Below are 20,876 nucleotides of genomic sequence, written 5' to 3' on the forward strand. Positions count from 1 at the left end.
TAAATAAACGAATCTTGAATCTTTTCACCTCGTATGTTAGTAAAAGCTATTGGCTGACGCCCTGGCTAAGAATTTATTCTATCGTCCCCAATTTTTCACCGAAATACCATTTCATCTTTCTGAAAACCCAGCCATTTTCATTGAAATTTTCAGAATTGTTAGCAGAAGCACCGGCATAATTGTGTTGTGGAATGAGAATACGGGTTTTGCAGCTTTTTTCGTGATCAGCAGTCTTTAGCTCCGAAGTAGTAATAGCTCCTAACTTGAAATTTTTCCTGGGTATGGGAATCGTAAAATGGGGAAGAATCGTTTAAGGCAAATTTAGAAAACATCACGTAGCTCTCCAGAAAAAAAAAATTAAGACCTTTTTTCTTAGGTTTCATTTGTTTTAGTTTGATAGTCTTTAATAGTGTTTTTCTTGGAGTGATTATTCTAGAAAATGATTTTGCTCTCAGATTCTGAGTGCTATTAATTACTCACTAATCTGTTGCTATTCTCAGCTGCGTCAGTTTTGGCTTATCAACTTATTAAATTTGAGGTCAAGATCGAATACTTCCCATCACAGGTGATTCTGCCAATTGATAAGCCTAAGTAGTGCCTTAAGTGTTAAGGATTCGGTATTTTGCAAGTGACTGCAAGAATCCTCTTAAATTTAATTATTGTGCAGGTGATCGCAATAAAAAGGACCAAGCATGCATAGCTCAGCTTGTTTAATGTGATAATTGCGGAGGGAAACACCGTAGCAATATCTTGATATATCCGGAACTCCTCGGTCAAAGTCCCTCAGAAAAAGTTCAGCATGATGTCTGCCTGTGCTTAAGTTCTAGATGGTGCTGATATCTAGATCGTTTGTAAAATCATTTTATCAAAATATTAACGGGGCTCATTACAGATTTGGGACTCTTGAAGGTATTTCTAGCAGCTACAAAATTGTGTGTTTTACTAAAAACCCTTTGAGTCATTATAATTTTTAACAGAAGGCAATTTCGCGTGTGACCACGCTCTTTTTTCAGACCACCAACTCTGGTCGTACTTCCGGTGGCCCAGTCCGTGTAGAGGATAAGAAGCTTTCCATTGGCTTTCTAGAATATTCCGATGTATATATTTCGGGTTGATTTTGGTTCTTGTGCTGTGATGTGTATATGCCATTGAACTACAGAAATGAGATCTAGTCTAAACATACCGCACCTTGTGCTCTGCTTTGTAAATCTATCCATAAGATAGGGTCCGCAAATAAGTCATTGTTTATTTCAGGTGATTTTAGCACGGATCTTAAAAGTGAGACTGCACCGCTTACTCAAATGATACTTTCACCCCGACCTTGTGACGTTTTTCGACTACCAAAATCAGAGCCGTGTTCTTTTGTTAAACGATTTTGTAACACTCCGAAATACAAGTAGTCCTAAAAGAACCTACCAGGAAAATGTGTAACAATTTTTTAGGTTAAATTAGTTTACTAAAAAGCGAAAAACTCCACGTGCAATTTAAAATTACTTTTCTCTGCCTCTTTATGCGCAAACGTGCAAAAGTCTAGTGGTTTTTGCAAATAGACAATTTTTATCTTGTAAGCCTTGCTGGGGTCCCTATGATCTCTCTCTATATCTGACTACACTACATTCTAAGTTGTCGAAAATCCTGATGTCATTTCATTTTTTACGTACGTCCATTAACGGAAACGATCTCGATTTGGATTTTACTTGGTGGAGTTAGCTCATTCAGTCAAGGTCTTTGCTTCTGTTTCTTTTCCTTTAGCCAAGCTTTGAGTTGGTATACGTTATAAAAGGGTCGAGTGAAGACGTCAAACTTCAGTGTGCTAAACATAAACACAACTTCTGGTTTTATATTTACGCCGATTGTGACTATCCAAGGTCATGTAGTTTATTTCACATCATCAAATTTGCGAACTGTATATTTAAAAAAAACTTTGCAGTAATGGAAACTGCATTAAAGCTGCAATCAAAGATTGCAAATAATACTTACAATAAAAAATCAACACTGAGATGTTGGGGTGTCACGAGTCAAAATTTACCTCATATTCTTTATCTGAGGGCAGTCAGGTTGATATGGGCTCTTGGGTGTCATTTCTTCTCCTTGTTTTCTGATCATCCACCTCTTCTTAAGGCGGCATATCGAAATACACTTTTGGGTTATTTAGCAAAGTTAGGCCATAATAGTACCTTAATTGTACACTGGCAGTTATTCAGACTCATGTTAACCTTTTAAAACCAGGCAAAGTATCACGTTCTGGCGGCTTATAACCCAAACATCTGATTTACGGGGGAACAAAATTGTTCTAACACCATTACATCTTATTCGAGGACTCTATCGCCCAGCAGCATATACCTGATGCGCTAGTAGTGTGTAATTCTAAAAAAATGTAAAGGTCCGGATTCTTGTGACTCATATAGATAGACAACTATTTATTTAACTAGTGGGGAGCCCCTGATTATGAAATTAGTATGACCTGTCATCACGGCGATAAACAATATAATTTTTGTGAAGGATGTAGAATGCAAAGCTGCCGTGCAACTTTTCTGGCCCTTCTTGAAAGGCATTGTAATTAAAATACCCTCGAACTATGTATTAATAACATTTAACAGATGTTTGCATTCCTTTTTGACAGTGGCTGTAGTTTAGCCCCCCGTTTATTACCCCCCGGAAAATGTTACTTCGAATCAACTCGAATGTGGCTATGATAAGTCACACGGACCAAATGGTTGGTACTTGTGTATTATGAGCCACTCTCTAAAGTATACGCTGCGGAAAATTCGAGAACAAACCGGTGTGGTCGTTAGTTTCATAGTTAGTTAAGAAACAAATTTGAGCCCATTAGGGAGGGGGGTGAAGTATTTGGGGGAGGCCGTCACACTTTTTAAACTTTTTATTGATTTTTTGCCTTACGAATTTTTTTCTGGTGTCATACTGTTACACCAATTTCCCCCCCCGCTTTATGTGCAAATATATAGCCCAGGGCACTTGTCTTTGTCTGGTCTCGTATTAAGCTGAAATAAAATTACGGAGAAACCGGTTGTTATCGAGTGTTATACCGATTAAACTGGGGTGAGGGGCTGATCACACACAAGTATCGAAATTCCTACCCCCACCGGAAAATAAAGAAAACAAAACTAAAAAAAAATTATCAAAGTTGGACAGCCGTATTGTCCATGGGAAGGATTTCCTGGGGGACTATGGACCGGGGGAGGGGGGTTTCCACGGGGTTATTTTCCACGGAAGATATTGTCCGGGGGCATCAAGTGTGTTTCTCTGCAAAGGCAGATTTAATCATATTATGCATACCTGCCTCAAGTTGTATTAAATTGTCTCAGTCTGAACACATTTGTAACCGTATTGTTTATTCCATTGACATTTCCAAGGTTTCTGAATCTCTTCGTCACTCTCAAGCACGTCTCTTTCACTTCACTTCTCAAGCACTTCACTTCTTCACTTCAAGCACTTCTCAAGCACTTTACATGAAGTGAAGCAATTCTTCTTCACTCTCAAATCTGTTTCTCTGTCGTTTGTGTGTGCCTGCCTATGATATCAGAAGGCCTCAATCACTGTTAGTAGTCTCGTTCGTTTGTGCTGAATGTGCCAACGCATGCACAGCATATTTTTCAAAATAAATGGTTAAAGTGCCTCAACCACCACAAACTACTACAATTAAATGCCCTTCTGATCACACCCTCATAAAGAGTATTGAGCTCAAAATATACATCGGGATTATCGAGTGCTTGGAAGCCCAGGTCCTGTTACAGTACATATAATTAGTATTCATTTGTAGTAGTTTAACCCGCCTCTAGATACAGAGAAAAATGAAGAGGGATAAATAATCTTAACTGAACAGCCTATAATCTCTAACATAATAAGAAGTTGTGTCATAATGTCCCAGTAGATTGAAACCATATTTTTTTTTTAAATTTTTATCTGTGTTTAGCGGAACTGGCATAAATCATTTATGTCGATTCCGCTTCCTGTGTTAACAACATGAAGTTTTTTTTCTTTTTCTTGTTTTTTTTTATAAAGATTTTTTATGGAAGCTTCTTTATGTCTTAACAAAGGATTGTCCATAATAGCCCTCTTCCTGTATAAGCTGCCATAAATAGTTATATAGTTTTTTTCTGAAATAAAAATATTAATCAATTTGATTAATTAAGTGTTAGTGAACAGAGCCTTATACAGTGGTGCCAGTTCACGCGGGAAGGGGGTATGTTTTTTTAAAAGCTAGCCAGGAGGGGATATATTTTTACATCTAGGGGGTGGGATACTGCTTTCTTTGAATTTTTTCAATAACAATTAAAAAATGGCAGTTTTTCAGTAGAAATACCAAAATAATAGATTTTTTTAAATCTAGAGCTGTGATCTAGGGTAAGAGGCAAATAGAACCTCCCCCAATCTTTGCCATTGACCCTATATTGTACTATCCTTTCTTGAAAATTAGCTCCGATATTGAGCTTATAAGGTAATTCAAGCGTATTATAAAGTATTTTTTTTAGGTTCAAGACTTGTGGAAATCCCAGTCTGTATTGAAATATCTGAAAAAATCAACTGATTTTGGTTTCTCGTTGTCAGATCATTGGTTTGCAAAATTCGAAGTTGATCTGATCTATTGGATATTGAAGCTTTCAATCGAGTCACAGGTAATGTTTAAGATAAACTTGTTGGATTTTATGATTGTCACGGTAGCGACAGTATATTAACTTGTACCTGCAGAAAGGCAATATATAAAACAACTGAACTTCATTTTGAAGTGTCGAAGAGAAAAAAATAAAATATATTTAATGCCTCATGTCCAGGGTTGCCAACTCTTGTGAATTATCACTATTTTTATTGATTTCTTATAGTGCTTAAAAACACCAATAACTAAATATGCAAGTAAATAAATAAATTATTGAAGAAAATAAATGAATCAACCAAAATATCACTAACATCTAGTGAATTGTTTTTAGCAGGTGGCAACGGTGCTCAGGTTTAGTCATGCATAAAAACCGCATCTTTCGATTGTTTCAAAATTGTGTTTCAGTTGTTGGGTTGTTTCAGAGCACAACATCTTCGTCAGTGCTGCTACATTGAATTACGAAGAAGATTAGCTACTTATTAGTTAATAAAACAGTATCCTAATTGTTTAATATGACAACGCTTTTCAACATTAAAAATTTGAAACTTAAAAATTTGTTTAATATCAAAGACAAATACATCTTCAAGTGAAAGATGTGTTTTATGCTCTTTTTTTTAGAGTAGTCTGTCCTGATTTTTCTACAGCTTTTACTTTTTCATTTTTTTATTATTTATTGTTGTTATAATTTGACGATAATTAATGCCTGAAACTGCATAATAGCATACGAAGTTGTTTTTATTAAAAAATGAATCGCCGATTTTCCGTAATTTTCTAAGATAGAGTTTACACTTAGAGAATTCATTCTTGTCCAAATTAGCAAAATAATTTCACTTTTTTTTCCACTATAGTTTTTAGTTTCTGCTATAAGATATAAACTGTAGTGAATATTAAATAAAGATTTAAATAAATAAAGATTAGGCCTTCACTAAAATGAAAAAAGGTGGAAACTAAAAAAAAAGACTGGATTTCACTCTTGCCATGACAGAGGTAGCTCAAATTACTACCTACATTTGTAGAGAGAAACTTGTTGTGCATTTATTTTTTTCATTTGTTTTGATTTTTATTAGATTTTATTTTATTTTATTTTATTCCAAAGTGTTGACTCTCCCCTCTTTTCCTACTCCCACAAACAGAATTCCGCCCAGAACTTAGGCAAAATATACACACTACTTTAAAAAAAGGAAAAATTTATTTTATTTGTTTGTTTATAATATTTATTCATGTATTTATTTATTAGTTTGGTCACAATATATATCAATGTAATATATTTTTCTTTATCGTTAATTGATGCAGTGTTTCACTATCATTAACTTTCACAATTTTTTTTTTTGATAAATAAATTGATTATTTCATATAGCGTAAATTAAAAAAATTTTTTTATTAAAAAAATTTTTAACTGACATTCGTAACAAAAGATGTAACTTATTTAAGAGGTGTGACATATAAGTAATGAGAATGGCAATATGGCAACCCTGCGCTGTTATCCTAGCCAGCGCGTTTGTAAAAGACCCAACCCCAAGATACGTTTGATTTTTTGCGTGTTAGCTCCGATTTTTTTTCTAAGGTTTTTATTTCGTTGGGAGGGTTATTATAAAAACGTTACGTATTGTATAACAGTTCAGGGTTGCCATGTTGCTTCTATCACATCTATTCTTCTTAGAATACAGCTTGTAGTGACTTTGGACTGCATCTCGGAAACACTATCAATACACAGCTTTGGCGAAGAAGTCGTAACATATTTTCTATATTTTTTTACAGGGATTTTCCTAGTGGGTTCTGCATTAGGAATGCATAAACACAAATTTATTTGGCCATATAGATCATAAAGAGATCGAAAAATAGCTGGGTCAACACTATTTTTCCGTAGTTCTAGCATTATCTGCGGATGTATGCCCGAGTCAAATGCTCAGCGTATGTCATATTCACCAATAGCCAGCGATTGATTAGAAATATTCGTATCTAGATTCATTAGAAATGTGCGTGCTGGCTGTATAATATAATGATGATCTGAAGAAAATTTTAGAGAATATATATATATATATTATATATATATATATATATATATATATATATATATATATATATATATATATATATATATATATATATATATATATATATATATATATATATATATATATATATATATATATATATATATATATATATATATATATATATATATATATATATATATATATATATATATATATATATATATATATATATATAATATATATACTACCATTACGTTTACTGTAGCTAGTGACGCTAAGGATGTTTAAGAGAAACTTTTCGGGAACGTTTAGTTTCAAATAATGAAAAAGCTATATGCATGAAGGTTTTCAAAAGGGAAAACAAGAAATATTCAAAGCAGAGCCGCTCTATAAGAGCTAAAAATGTCATTGAACCTTTTGAAGGAGCCCAATCGATTCAAGATTAAAAGTTCTACTGCTCTATTTAACAGCAAAAAGAGATATGAGGGCAAGCAGCCTTCCTCCCAAGCCCATTGATTTTCCAAACACATCCAATCAAAATTTGATACAGCCACTTTGTTCAGCATAGTATAACAGTCCAGCAGCTGTGTCTCTAGGGATGTTGGGTTTTCAAGATCCACTAATTATATAATTTGCACATTATGATTTGAAACTAAATCTTGCTTTAGAATTTAATCAAACGATACTTTATGTATGTTTTCCAATAAGAAACTTCGGTAATATACCGAGAACGACTGGGATATAAATTTGAAACTTTCAGGGCCACCATTATTACTCCTTTAGCTCTTACAATTTAAATAAATCATAAGATTTTAGGTAAATCCAAGTTGTCAAACAGCATAGATGAATGTTTTTGGAAAGGATATTAGGTTTTGTTTTTCAGGTATATTTCAGGATTTATAAACTTAAATTAAACAATATTATGTCAAAATTTAAAATTTTTGAAAAAGTTTTTTTCAAAATAAAAAAAGATTGCCAAAATATGGATTCTTAAAAAAAAATCGAAAAAATAGAATTTTTTTTTCATGAAAAAGGCGATGTCAATAATAAAACGAACAGAAGTTAGTTTTAAAAACTTTTTGACAAAACAAGTTTTTCAAAGAAGAGTAAATAGCTCCATTAAGACAAAAATGGACAGAAATAAATTCAAATAAACTTTCAAGTGTAAAACTACCACAAATCACCATTAATAAAGAAATGAAACTCAAAACGAACAGAAATTACAGTAAATAACCGAGTCAAACTTATAACGATCAAAAATTAACATGAGCAGGGCTGACAACCCCGATGTATTCTCAAGACCAGATCATAATTTGTACTTTACTGAAAACAAAACACATTGAAAATGGTTTCATTTTTTTATTATAATAAATCAGAAACTATTAAAACTTCAAGGAATAAATATCATTATATGCTTATTAAACTGACAATCCAGTCATTTTTTATTATCAAAGTGCAAATTATATGCACTTTGATACATCTTTATATATTCCATTATATGTTATAATAGCGTTTTTCTTTTCTTATCACCACTTAAAACGAAGTAAATTTGTAATCTTATTAAGTGGATAAATTTGAAATAATGCATAAATTGATGAATGCATGTTTATATTTTTTCCCTTTTTGGGTTTTTCAACCACTTGATTTTTTTTTTGATTTTTATGCTCAGAAGGATATTCCTTTAAACGAAGGATTAATATCAAAAAAGGATTATTTAATGGACTAATTAACAGTATGGACTAATAATAGTAAGGACTAATTAATAAGAACTAATTAACAGATTTTATAAAGGACAAGGATTAATAGTATGTTATGTAACTTCATTCCCTAGTTTTTACAAGATCTTTTTCAGAACTTTATTATTAATTGTAAAGGAGTTTTTTTGGGGACTTAATCAAATTGACCTCTGAAAGTTCACAAGATAATGGGATGAACTGAAACTCAGTGTTTTATGTTTTTTTCTAGCCCAGTGACATGTCATTGTTTCACACATTAAGTTTGGTTTATACTATATCAGCTCCTGTTGGTGACGAATCTCTAATTCAAGAAATTTTTGAAAAGATGGTCTTCAACAGAAGATTTCTCTGGTAAATTTATTTCGATTTTATTATTTTAGAAAATTTTGCTTTGCTCGTATTAAGGGGTCATCAGATTTTCAGTTCGGATAGGGTAAAGTGCAGACTTGTGTACTTTTTATTCTTTGTTATTGTGTCAAGTTTGAAAATGAAATAAAAGTATGGACTGTGGAAAATAAAATGCAAAAATTAAAAATAAAATCAGGATTTTTATTTTCTTTATATCTACAAATAAAAAACAATTATCAAAAATAGCGAAATGTCGTTTTTATTTGTAATATCCAAGATAACGGTGGCTTAAAAAATATTATAGTTATATTTTGGCTTTTTATGTTCTTAAGAAGCCAAAAAAACAAAAAAATAAAAACTACAAAAAATGCTCTGATTGCTGGACTGAACTGAGGCAATGAATTGATACTATTTGGAAAGTGATTGGAGACGTTGGGCATTCGTGAACAAATGCTAAATTGAGAGAGGAATTTGGGACAATATTTGAGGACGCCCATCCGCCCAGAGTCTCAGGCAAGTGACCAAAAAATTTGAAACATTTGTTAAAAATTGAATTCTCAGAATGTGGGGCTGAGCTTAGGCAACAAATAGATACTATTTGGAAGATGAAGATGGCTTTAAACGATTGTTTGCCTGTTATTTGAAGCAAATTAATGGTTCTATGTCAATTCTAAATTCTTGGTCAACCTTCTTAAGACCATATGTGGGTGTGCCTAATTTTTTTCTCATTCCAGGCAATCTAACGGTTCTACACCAATTTTAAATTCTTGGTTAACCTGCATGAGACTCTAGGCAGGCGTGTCTTTCCAAAATGTAACCTGCCTAGTATTTGTCCAATAAGAGAGTCATACTTACTCCTGCCATTTATCCGTGCAGCCATTTAAATATTTGCCTCTCAATTTCTTGGACATTCTGTCTTGGATTTTCTCTTTCTACATTTAGCCATGTATTGATGAAACCTACTGCAAAATACTTGATAACTTCAATTCAAAATCGGTAAGGTATAAAATTGGCAAGGTAATAATAAAACATATAAAATTGTATGTAAATGTATATTTATATTCATCCAATTATATAAACGTTTATTCAAAGTAATTAAATTATATGCAATTAAAGTTATATATAATATAATTAAATTATATAAATGTATAAATAAGTAATTATGAATATAGCCTTTATGTAATTCCTGCTTGTTTTAGGTTTGATGTTACGTATAAGGCGATTTCTGCTCGGTTCACGTCCTGAATTCGATCTTTACTTTTAATTAAATAAAAAAAACAAGTTTTTTAAACTGAAAGTAAGGAGCGACATTAAAACTTAAAACGAACAGAAATTATTCCGTATATGAAAGGGGCTGTCCCCTCCTCAACGCCGCGCGCGTTAAGGTAACGTTTTTTATTTTTTTAAAAAATAAAGTTGTGTGACAGAGTCAAAATTTAGCGTAAAGAGCGAGGCGTTGAGGAGGGGACAGCCCCTTTCATATACGGAATAATTTCTGTTCGTTTTAAGTTTTAATGTCGCTCCTTACTTTCAGTTAAAAAAACTTGTTTTTTTTATTTAATTTTTGAACGTTTTTGAATAAATGCAGGTTTTGATCTTGGCTCACCGTACATGAATAATTAAAAATCAAATTTCATATTAATTTACTTTTATTTAGTTAAATGGCTTTCTCTAAACTTGTTTAATTTTATTTACGAACGTTTTTATTAGTAATAAATATACGTATATGAAAGGGACTGTCCCCTCCTCAACGCCTCGCTCTTTACGCTAAAGTTTTTTATTGTTTTAAAAAATAAAGTTGTGAGACAGAGTCAAACTGTTATTCCGTGTATTCCGTATATGAAATATACGTTATTCCGTATATGAAAGGGACTGTCCCCTCCTTAACGCCTCGCTCTTTACGCTAAAGTTTTTTATTGTTTTAAAAAATAAAGTTGTGAGACAGAGTCAAAATTTACAGTAAAGAGCGAGGCGTTGAGGAGGGGATAGTCCCTTTCATATACGGAATAATTTCTGTTTGTTTTAAGTTTTAATATCGCTCCTTACTTTCAGTTTAAAAAACTTGTTTTTTATTATTTAATTTTTGAACGTTTTTGAATAAATGCAGGTTTTGATCTTGGATCACCGTACATAAATAATTAAAAAACAAATTTCATATTAATTTACTTTTATTTATTTAAATGGCTTTCTCTAAACTTGTTTAATTTTATTTACGAACGTTTTTATTAGTAATAAATATACGTATATGAAAGGGACTGTCCCCTCCTCAACGCCTCGCTCTTTACGCTAAAGTTTTTTTTTTATTGTTTTAAAAAATAAAGTTGTAAGACAGAGTCAAACTTTAGCATAAAGAGCGAGGCGTTGAGGAGGGGACAGTCCCTTTCATATATGGAATAATTTTTGTTCGTTTTAAGTTTTAATGTCGCTCCTTACTTTCAGTTTAAAAAACTTGTTTTTTTTATTTAATTTTTGAACGTTTTTTAATAAATGCAGGTTTTGATCTTGGCTCACCGTACATGAATAATTAAAACACAATTTTCATATTAATTTACTTATATTTAGTTAAATGGCTTTCTCTAAACTTGTTTAATTTTATTTACGAACGTTTTTATTAGTAATAAATATACGTAACTTACGAATTAACTTACGTAACGAACTTCTATATTCATATATTTTTAATTTGTTTATTAGGGGTTCGCCCCCTAGTCAATACCTTTCTCTTTAAGCGAAAGTTTGAATTTTGTTCAAATTCTTTAAAAATGACCGCTTAATCACAAAGGCCGTTAATTAGAATAAATAGCTCTTATGAAAGTACTAAAAAATCTTTGACTTAAAGAGAGAGGTATTGACTAGGGGGTGAACCCAATCATATATGTAATATTTTCTGTTCGTTTGAAGTTTCGATGTTGCTGCTATTGCAGTTGAAATACTTGTTTTTTTATATTAAATTTCTGATCTTTTTTTAAATAATGCTGGGAAGCCCGGCGTCCCCTTCATAGCAATGTCCCTTCCCCCATAAGAACTTCCTTCATGGAAATATCCTCCCACATAACCCCCAACCCACCCCCTTCCCCCACGACCAGGAAAAATCTTCCCTGAAAACATCTGTATACTTTCAAATAACCAATTCTATAGGTTAAAAGTTGGTAAAATTACCAACTTTCAGCCCTCCCCCCAGGACTGTGGAGGCATTAAGTAATCCTAAAAGACACTTTTATTATATTTTCGAATATGTTGAACAAAATGGCTATCTCAAAATTTTGATCAGGTGACTTTGAGAAAAAAATGATCGTGGGAGGGGGCCTAGTTGCCCTCCATTTTTTTTGGTCACTTAAAAAGGGCACTAGAACTTTTAATTTCCGTTCCATTGAGTCCTCCCACTATATTCTAAGACCACTGGGTCGATAAAATCACCCTTGGGGAAAAAAACAAAAAAAAACAAACAAACAAATAAACACGCACCCGTGATCTTTCTTCGGGCAAAAAATGCAAAATTCCATATTTTTGTAGATGGAAGCTTGAAACCTCTACAGTAGGGTTCTCTGATATGCTGAATATGATGGTGTGATTTTCATTAAGGTTCTATAGCTTTTAGGGCGTCTTTCCTCCTTTTTTGAAAATCAGCCAAATTTTCTCAGGCGCCTAACTTTTGATGGGTAAAATTAAACTTGATGAAACTTATATATTTGAAATCAGCATTAAAATATGATTCTTTTGATATATCTATTTGTATCAAAATACCGTTTTCTAGAGTTTCGGTTACCATTGAGCCGTGTCGCTCCTTACTTACAGTTCGCTACCACGAACTGTTTGATAAGGATTAATTTTTTTTTAATTTGATCTGAAGAAAGGTCAAGGGTTTCTGTTGTTAATCTATTCAGGATTAACAAATCCTTGGCAGTGGAAGTTTCTACATCAAGTGACAGCTTCAACTGGTTGTTGAAGCCTGTGTTTTTTGGCGGTGTCCATGTATTTTAATAAAGGTACTATAGGTGTATTTCTTGGTAAGTCTGGAAGGGGTGCAAATTTTTATAGGGAGAAATAAAGGCAATATATCCCTCATGATCTAATTCCTCTTAATAAAAAGTTTCGTCAGAAATGTTTAATCATATTGTCTTGTAGAGTATTTACATATCTCTTATTATACGATGACATTCTATTATGTTTTTTTAACGAACTAGTTCTTAGAAATTGTTTAACGCTTCTAGTGCTATCTATAAAAGTTTTTTGTTCGATTCTTTACTTTTGGCATTCTCATTTGTTAATTTCAATGGGTGTTACCGTTCGGAATGGGCTTTAATCATCGATTTAACCCCAAAGTAAATGTTTTGGCCCCCAGCATTTTAGCCCCAAATTCCCAAGGATATTTTACATGGTTTAATATTCTATTTAGTCTTTAATCCTGAGACATGGACCTTTCAGGAGTAGGTACACATCTATTGCAGTTTATTTTAGGGTGGTTTCTTGGCTAATAGATGGTGGTTATTCCGAGTATTGTGGCCCACCGGCTCGCAACCGCGTGCATCAGTTTGATTTTAGCCTATAAGCCCAAAACTATCCTACGAGAACATCGTTGCCCACTTTATGTTCTGAAGCTGTGTAATTGTAAGCGAATAATAAAATAACAGTATTCTGAATTCAAAAAACTAGTTTTTTTGGTGGTATATTTTGTTTTATGCTCAGACAAACTTAGCAGAAGTTAGGGGACTCTAACTTCAAATAATATTACATTTTCAGTCACTTCTACTGATTTTTACATCTCTTTAGAGTTTCCTTCATGACAACTTAACTTTTTAAATTTATTTAGAGATTAACCTAATTATATTGTACATCTTGGTTCATTCCTTATGGTGCAAATCTCATTTTGTGAGGGAGTTGTATTTTTTTCTAAGTTTTGCTTTTAAAAATTAATATAAAAATAATGTTTTTACATATTGGCTGTTTTTTTTTTTTTTTTTTTTTTAATACAGAAACGGCGCACAATTAAAAGTATGGGATTCAAATATTGAAAAAAGCCAGTAAGGCGAAATTTAACAAATTTTGCTTCATCATGATACACCATATGGCGGCTCAAAAAGTATAAAGAAAAATGGAAGAAATGATTAAATTTTGGAAAATAAATTGATTGTGATGCTTTCTAGTGTCTAACTTGTCTAACCAAGATCGACTTACCTCGATGTTCATAGATGTGTAACTATGACAAGATTCGACTTTTTGACAAATCGTGAGGAAAGTGTTGATACAGATCCTTACCAGAAAGTACTTAGTTTTCTGCTGAATTCTGAAAGATATGCTGCTGAAACAGCAGTTTCATCAGGTTCTCAGCCACATATAAGGGAACCCACCGCTTTTAAATAGTTTATGGATTTATTGTATACAACATACAGAAGGAATACAGTAGATAGTTTTACTGAATGACATCTGCGAAGCCCGTAGATAATCTCATAGTCAGTGAGATGTTGCCTGATGATGGTGCACGTGCTGCTGCTTCTAGAATTATTTCTAGACTTATAGATAAAGGAACTTTTCTATGCAATTATCGTGGTACCTCACATCCTATGGTTGGCATTTCAATGAAATATTTATGTTGTCTTTCATAGGAAATAGTACCTAAGGACAGTCATTACCGACTTCTATGCTTTTCTATGCATTTTGTCTTCGTCACTCTAAGACTTAAGTCGAAGCAGTGGCCTTCTAACTCGTCCACAGAGGTAACTCATCAAGCAGAATGTGAATTCAAAGTTCTCACCTATACTTGTTCTTCTGTTCAACGGTTTGGGCACTCTTCCTACGAAATTTACTCACTTCGAACACTAGATCACTGGTTCTGACGCTGAGTCCGATTCTCTACATGTATACTACATGTATGCTACATATAAACTACGTGTTTTGTTTCACCTAGTGTTGATCAATAACATGATCAAGAAATTGGGCCAATTTGTGATGCAGCTTGTTTCGCCATTCCACTGCTAGTTGCTCGAATCTCCCTCGATCGATTCTCACTAAACGTACTTAAAACACGAAGCTGAAAAGGGCGCAGCTTTAGGGGAATACTTAGGTAATTGGGTCGCTTGTTTAATATATACGTGTTATTGTCTCTCAAATTGTCGCAAAGAAAAATAATAAAAATTTTTTTTTTACCGTAAAAAAAACAAACTATTTTACATAGACACTAACTAGTGCTCTTAAAATTGACCTCACCTCTGACCTCCACATTTCTGATTTACCACAAAACCCTCTTTTGTTGGATGGGATAAAATTTAAATGTTAAGTAGGGGCTTTTCCAAGAAGACGGCGTTTTCGCCGTTTTTAATGATTAAAATTTAAGTATGTACGCCTCTTTTGTTACAAATAGCACAAAATGAAAATATAGAAAAACGGGTATGATATTTCGACGAAATAATAATAAAAGTCTGGACTTTCACCATTGTTTCCCCGAAAAACCCCTTCAAACCAACTGCTGCGAAAGTGTGTCATTAAATACTATGTCTAGATATCTGTCACCGTGTTCAAAGTAGACTATGAATATGATGATTGGACTGTCTAAGTACATCTATTTTTGCACAAATAGCGCAAAATGAAAATGTAGAAAAACGGGTATAATATTTCGATTAATTAATAATAAATGTCCGGGCTTTCATTATTATCAAACAGTTCGTGGTAACGATCTGTAAGTAAGCAGCGACCCGGCTCAGTAGTAACCAAAACTCTAAAAAGCAGAACTTTGATAACATCAAAGCAATTGGATTTTTATGCTAATTTTAAATATATGTTTCATCAAATTTAGTCTTAACCATCAAAAGTTACGAGCCTTAGAAAATTTGTCTTATTTTTGAAAAAAAGGGAAACACCCCCTAAAAGTCATATAATCTTACTGAAAATCACACCATCAGATTTAGCGTATCAGAGAACCCTACTGTATATGTTTATAGATCCTATCTGCAAAAATGTGGAATTTTATATTTTGATTGCCAGAAAAATAGGTCACGGATGTGTGTTTATTTATTATTTTTTATAATTTGTCCCAAGGGATGATCGTATCGACCCACTGGTCCTAGAATGTTGCGAGATGGCTCATTTTGACTGAAATTAAAAGTTCTAGTGCTCTTTTAAGAGACCAGAAAAAATTTGAGGGCAACTAGGCCTAACGCTCATTTTTTCGCAAAAAACCTGGGTCAAAATTTTTAGATAGCCATTTTGTTCAGCATAGTCTAAAATCCAATAACTATGTCTCTGAAGTCACCTTAATCCCCAACAGTCCCTGAGATACGTGCCTCCAGCTATGAACTTATCCATTGTTAAATTATAGTAGAGTTGTTTAGGAAGTTAAGAGACATCTTCAGGGGGGATTTTTTCTGGTGGTGGTGGGGGGGGGGAGAATGACCTGGACCCTTCCATAGAGGAATTTTCAATGGGGGAAGACAATTGTCCATGAAGGGGCAGCTGTTTTCCCAGCATCATTTTTTCGCAAAAAACCTGGGTCAAAATTTTTAGAGAGCCCTTTTGCTCAGTATAGTCTAAAATCCAATAAGTATGTCTCTGAAGTCACCTTAAACCCCAACAGTCCCTGAGATACGGGCTGCCAGCTATGAACTTTACCATGGTTTACATATAGTAGAGGTAAGTAGGAAGTTTACAGACATCTTCAGGGGGGATTTTTTCTTGTGGTGGTGGGGGGGGGGAGAATTACCTGGTTGGACCCGACCATAGAGGAATTTTTCATGGGGGAAGACAATTTTCCATGAAGGGGCACCAGTTTTCCCAGCATTATTCAAAAAATCAAAAATGCCAGTTTTCCCAGCATTAATTAAAAACAGATCAAAAATTAAATAAAAGTTTTTTCAACTGAAAGTGAGGAGCAACAGAAAGTGAGGCCTTTGTGATTCTGGGGTCATTATTAAAGAACCGGTACAAAATGCGAACTTTAGCTTAAAGAGCGTGTTTTTGACGTGGGGGCGAACCCCCTTATATACCTTATGTATCATTTTAAGTTTTAATGTTACTCTTTACTATCAGATGAAAAAACTTGTTTTTTTTATTTAATTAGCATAAAAAACCAACTTTTTGTTATAGTTCCAGTGTATTATTTAAATGTTATACCTGTTTTTCTATATTTTTATTTTGTCCAGTCGCAATTGGAATGGCAGAAACTGGATCTAAGAAATTATCTATTTTCTTCATTATTCATATGAAATGGAAGCTAATAACGAGTCACAATTGCATATCTATGGCATCTTTTAAAGGTTGATAGACTTTTTTCATTCTATTTGTTTTCAATCACCTGCTCCAGAAGTTAGAGCGGCTTTTTCATAAGAAAACCAAGGGTCTTTCATTAGTTTCTTGTAATCTATGGGTGCTCATTTGAATCATCATTGTAGGATCTATATGGATCTATATGGATGTATATTTAATGCTATTGTATCTGAGTTTGCATCTTTGCTGGTAACTTGAAAAAGTTTCTGAATTATTTTGAGGTCTTTTCCTGTTGTTGTTTACCCTTTAAAGATAGATTTTTTTTGTCAAGTTGTGTTTGCAAGACCTTCTCAAATTATTAGAATAAGGCCTTTGACCTGAGTGTTTTCATCAGCGCCATCTTTTTTCTCTGGTAGATTGGCATGTCATCTAAAGTATCAATTTTCTATAGCGCCATTTTTGATTTCTTATCGTTAAGAAGCGTACTGGGAACTAGCAGAAGAGGGGAAGGAACGTCCCGCAACTGACGCATTGTACCCACCGGTATTAAGTTACCCGTAAATTGCGGGGGACAGTTGAGGGGGTCCTTTTACTTCCCTTGTTCCTAGGTTCCTTCATTCTGTATGTATTCAGCATTCAATTCTGATGGCGTGGACCGCTGGAATGCTCGTTTATTGTCCTGTTCTGAATTTCGTCATAAACAGTATCGAAAAAGGCTTTTCTGCAGATATTATGAAGAAACATATGTGAATTTTTCACGCTCGCTAAGGATTCTGTAGCAAGGAGGCAAATCTTCCAGTTTTGCCATCCTGGGGAAATTCAGCCTAAGAGAGTGGGTACAAATGTGTTTATTAATAGTGTCTCCGATATTATCGATACTATTGCAAAGTATGATGCTGATGATGTTGGTCTGCCAGTCTTTGTTATCCGCCACCCTAGTGAAGTACCACTTATTCCTGCCGATGCTTTTAGTGCGTTGAGTTGCCGTGTAAACTCCTGTTTGTCTGAGCTACACTCTTTGTCTGAGGGTGTGAGAACTCCCCTGCCTGGAACAATTTGATGTCCTCTGTCGTTAATGCAAGAATGCACTGTCTCTTCAAAACCATCCTATGCTGTTATTCTAAAAAACCCACCTACTGACCTCAAAGATCCTATTGAGCGCAAAGAGACCCTTGATACCCTGAATGGTCATGATTGTATCGTAAGGGTGAGATCTGATACTGTCAAGAAAAGGTGGGTAGTCCATACCAGAGATAAAGCCTCAGCCGTCTCTCTCACCGCCGCTGCAATTAGTCAGCTAAACGTATCCACTTATTTCCTTAATCAAAAAGTGCTTTGTATTGTGAGTAATATCCCTGTTGTTGTGCAAAAATAAGAGCTTATTAGTATGATTCCCGGTCTCGTTGATGGAACTAAAATTGGAAGTTCCGGATCCTTCCGCCTTGAATTTCTAGACGATGCTGCCTTATATAAAGCTATAAACGAAGGTTCGTGTTTGGGATGTGAGTTTTTTAAAATTAGATATTTTCAGAAGTTACCTCCTAGATGCTAACGTTGTCAATCACCGAACCACATTGTCGGAAATCTCCCACTCCCATCGATTAATCAAAAGTGTTCACGGTGCGCTGCTGGACATTGTAACACACGTGATAATCCTTGCACTGAAAGCCCAAATTGTACCAACTGAGGGGGAAATCATGTTTGCTAGAGTCTGAGATGACCAGAGTTAAGACAAAGCTCTGAGTAAGGATGAAAAATGATTACTAAGGGCAATAGATTTTGCTTTGTTTTCACTTAATATTAACGGAGCCAAAGAAAAAGATCTTCTTATTTATGAGCTTCTTGATTATGATATAGCTTTCCTACAGGAACATTTTCTCATTAAAGCCAATACAGATACTCTTAAACAGTCACCCACCCCCACACGTTTGTACGTAAATCTAAAAAAACGCGTGGTCGAGCCTCTGGGGACCTTGCAACTCAAGTTCGCCTCACTAAGAAACCTGAGGTTATTTATTCTGATCATAATTTACTGGCAATAAAATGTGGAAATATGGTCCTCATCAATGTCTTTATGCCATGCAATCGTAAGAAAATTCCTTCCCTATCTGTCTTCGCTGGTTCTTGTAAGCGACTCAGGACATTTATGCTAAGAGTGACCAATCAGGGATTAAATTGGATTGTGGCTGGTGATATTAATGCCAATCTTCTGTCCCAATCTGAAAGAAGTGACCTGTTTTTTGATGCTTTGCCTAGTGGCTATCAGTGAGTCAATAAAGATAAACAGTTTACCTACATTCATAACCTTGATGGTTCTAGAAAAAACCTTGATCAGATTATAGTTTCAAGGGGATCTCTCGTGGTTCCTCCTGTCATTGTTTTGGATGATAAAATTGAGAATGATCATTTGCCTTTAACTTGCGAAATTGAGTCGCCTGCTCTACCGGCTCATAACCCTTTTTCTTACAATAATTAATGGTTTGATGAGCCAAATTGGAAACGAACAAATTCTGAAGTTTATTTGTATGTTCTTTACTCGTTATTATCAAGCCTGAAAGTGCCTTTCACCTTTTACAAAACTCTGTAAGGTCACCGACAGCTAAGATTGATTGAAATTGTTACTAATACCAGATCGTGCCTTGGATGAAGTCAGCTGCTTCAGTTTCAGTAACTGTTGAACGTTTTGAAATTGGCACCAGAAAACTGTTATGGAATGTGTGCCCAGATGGGAAAAAGCTAAGCAACACATGAGGTTTTGGCTTCGCTTTCGGAATACTTGTGATCGGCCCAAGTCTGGTGAAGTATTTAAAATTAAGTAAAATCAGAAACGTCAGTTTAGATCTTCTTTGCGTCAAGCCCGCCTGAATGGTTTGAATGATCCTGACTTTGTTGCTCATTTTACTTGTGTTTTTTCTACATTTAATCATTCTATCCAGTCCATGGCTTCTTCCTTATTGCATAATACTGCTCCTCGAGTTCTTCGGTAAGTCCATATATTGTCAATGTCTAATGGTGATATCTATCGGGCTTTTAATAATGTTAAGAAATCAAGTGCTCCTGATATGGATGGTCTGTGTTACAATCACTTCACCATTAATTATCCATTACTGTTAACACACATTCAGCTCCTATTCCAGATGTGTTTAGCCCAGTCGTTAGTTATATATAGTTTTTTTTTTCGGGAATCGTAGCATCAGTTTTGAAAAAGGGAAAGGTCACAGATCAGTGTTCCAGATATCGACCAATTACAGTGTCTTGTTTCATTAGCAAGCTATTCGAGTATGTCGTATTGCCTGAAGTTTTGACTAAATGTGATTTTTCTGATTATCAAGTTGGGTTCAGAGCCAGTTTTGGTTGTTCTCAAGCTCATCGTATACTTGGTCAGTTGCTAGTCTTGGCAAAAAAGTATAAAAGGCCAATTTATTTTTGCTCGGTTGATATCTCGGGCACTTTTGACAACCTTGTACATTCGCAAGCGCTTCACTGCTGAGTTAAAGCAGGAGTTAATTCTTCCGTAGTAAAAGTTCTTCAATATTGGTATTCCAATTCGTTGGTTTGGTTAAAATGGATGTCTGATATATCCGAGCCTATCTCAGTAAAGAAGGCAGTCAGGCAAAGTTGTGTGCTGTCTCCATATATTTTCAAAACTGTGCTTGCGGACTGTTTGCGAATGCTGTCTCCTACTGTATGTTTAGATAACACTGATTTTAGTCACATTGCTTATGCTGATGACGTTCTGCTAGTTAGTCCTACTAGGTCAGGCCTCACAAAGAACCTAAATGTTCTGATTAATGCTTTGAGCATGATTGGGCTTTCTGTAATTGCTTCAAAATGCCAGTTTCTTTGTTTTAATACTTCTAACCCTGCTCCTTTTTAACATGTGGGTTCAATACTACTCAAATGTGTCTCAAAGTTGAAATGGCTTGGGATTACTTTTCCTAATACACTTTCGACTACATGCTCGTCTCTGGTTGCTAGTGCTCTGCA

At 34.3% G+C, this 20,876-nt stretch overlaps 1 protein-coding gene across 1 annotated transcript in view; it reads left to right on the forward strand.

The window, feature by feature from the left end:
* LOC148940938 (uncharacterized) overlaps nucleotides 1–20,876 on the forward strand; it is a 584,432-nt gene that overhangs the window by 14,921 nt on the left and 548,635 nt on the right. Inside the window, exon 3 of the mRNA XM_089105116.1 lies at nucleotides 4,494–4,637. Within this exon, the coding sequence (XP_088961242.1) occupies nucleotides 4,494–4,637 (144 nt within the window). The remainder of the gene's footprint in view (nucleotides 1–4,493; nucleotides 4,638–20,876) is intronic.

The sequence above is a fragment of the Artemia sp. Qi Xiang Cuo genome, chromosome 19 (assembly GCF_049724085.1).
Source record: "Artemia sp. Qi Xiang Cuo chromosome 19, ASM4972408v1, whole genome shotgun sequence".
Lineage (NCBI taxonomy): Eukaryota > Metazoa > Arthropoda > Branchiopoda > Anostraca > Artemiidae > Artemia > Artemia sp. Qi Xiang Cuo.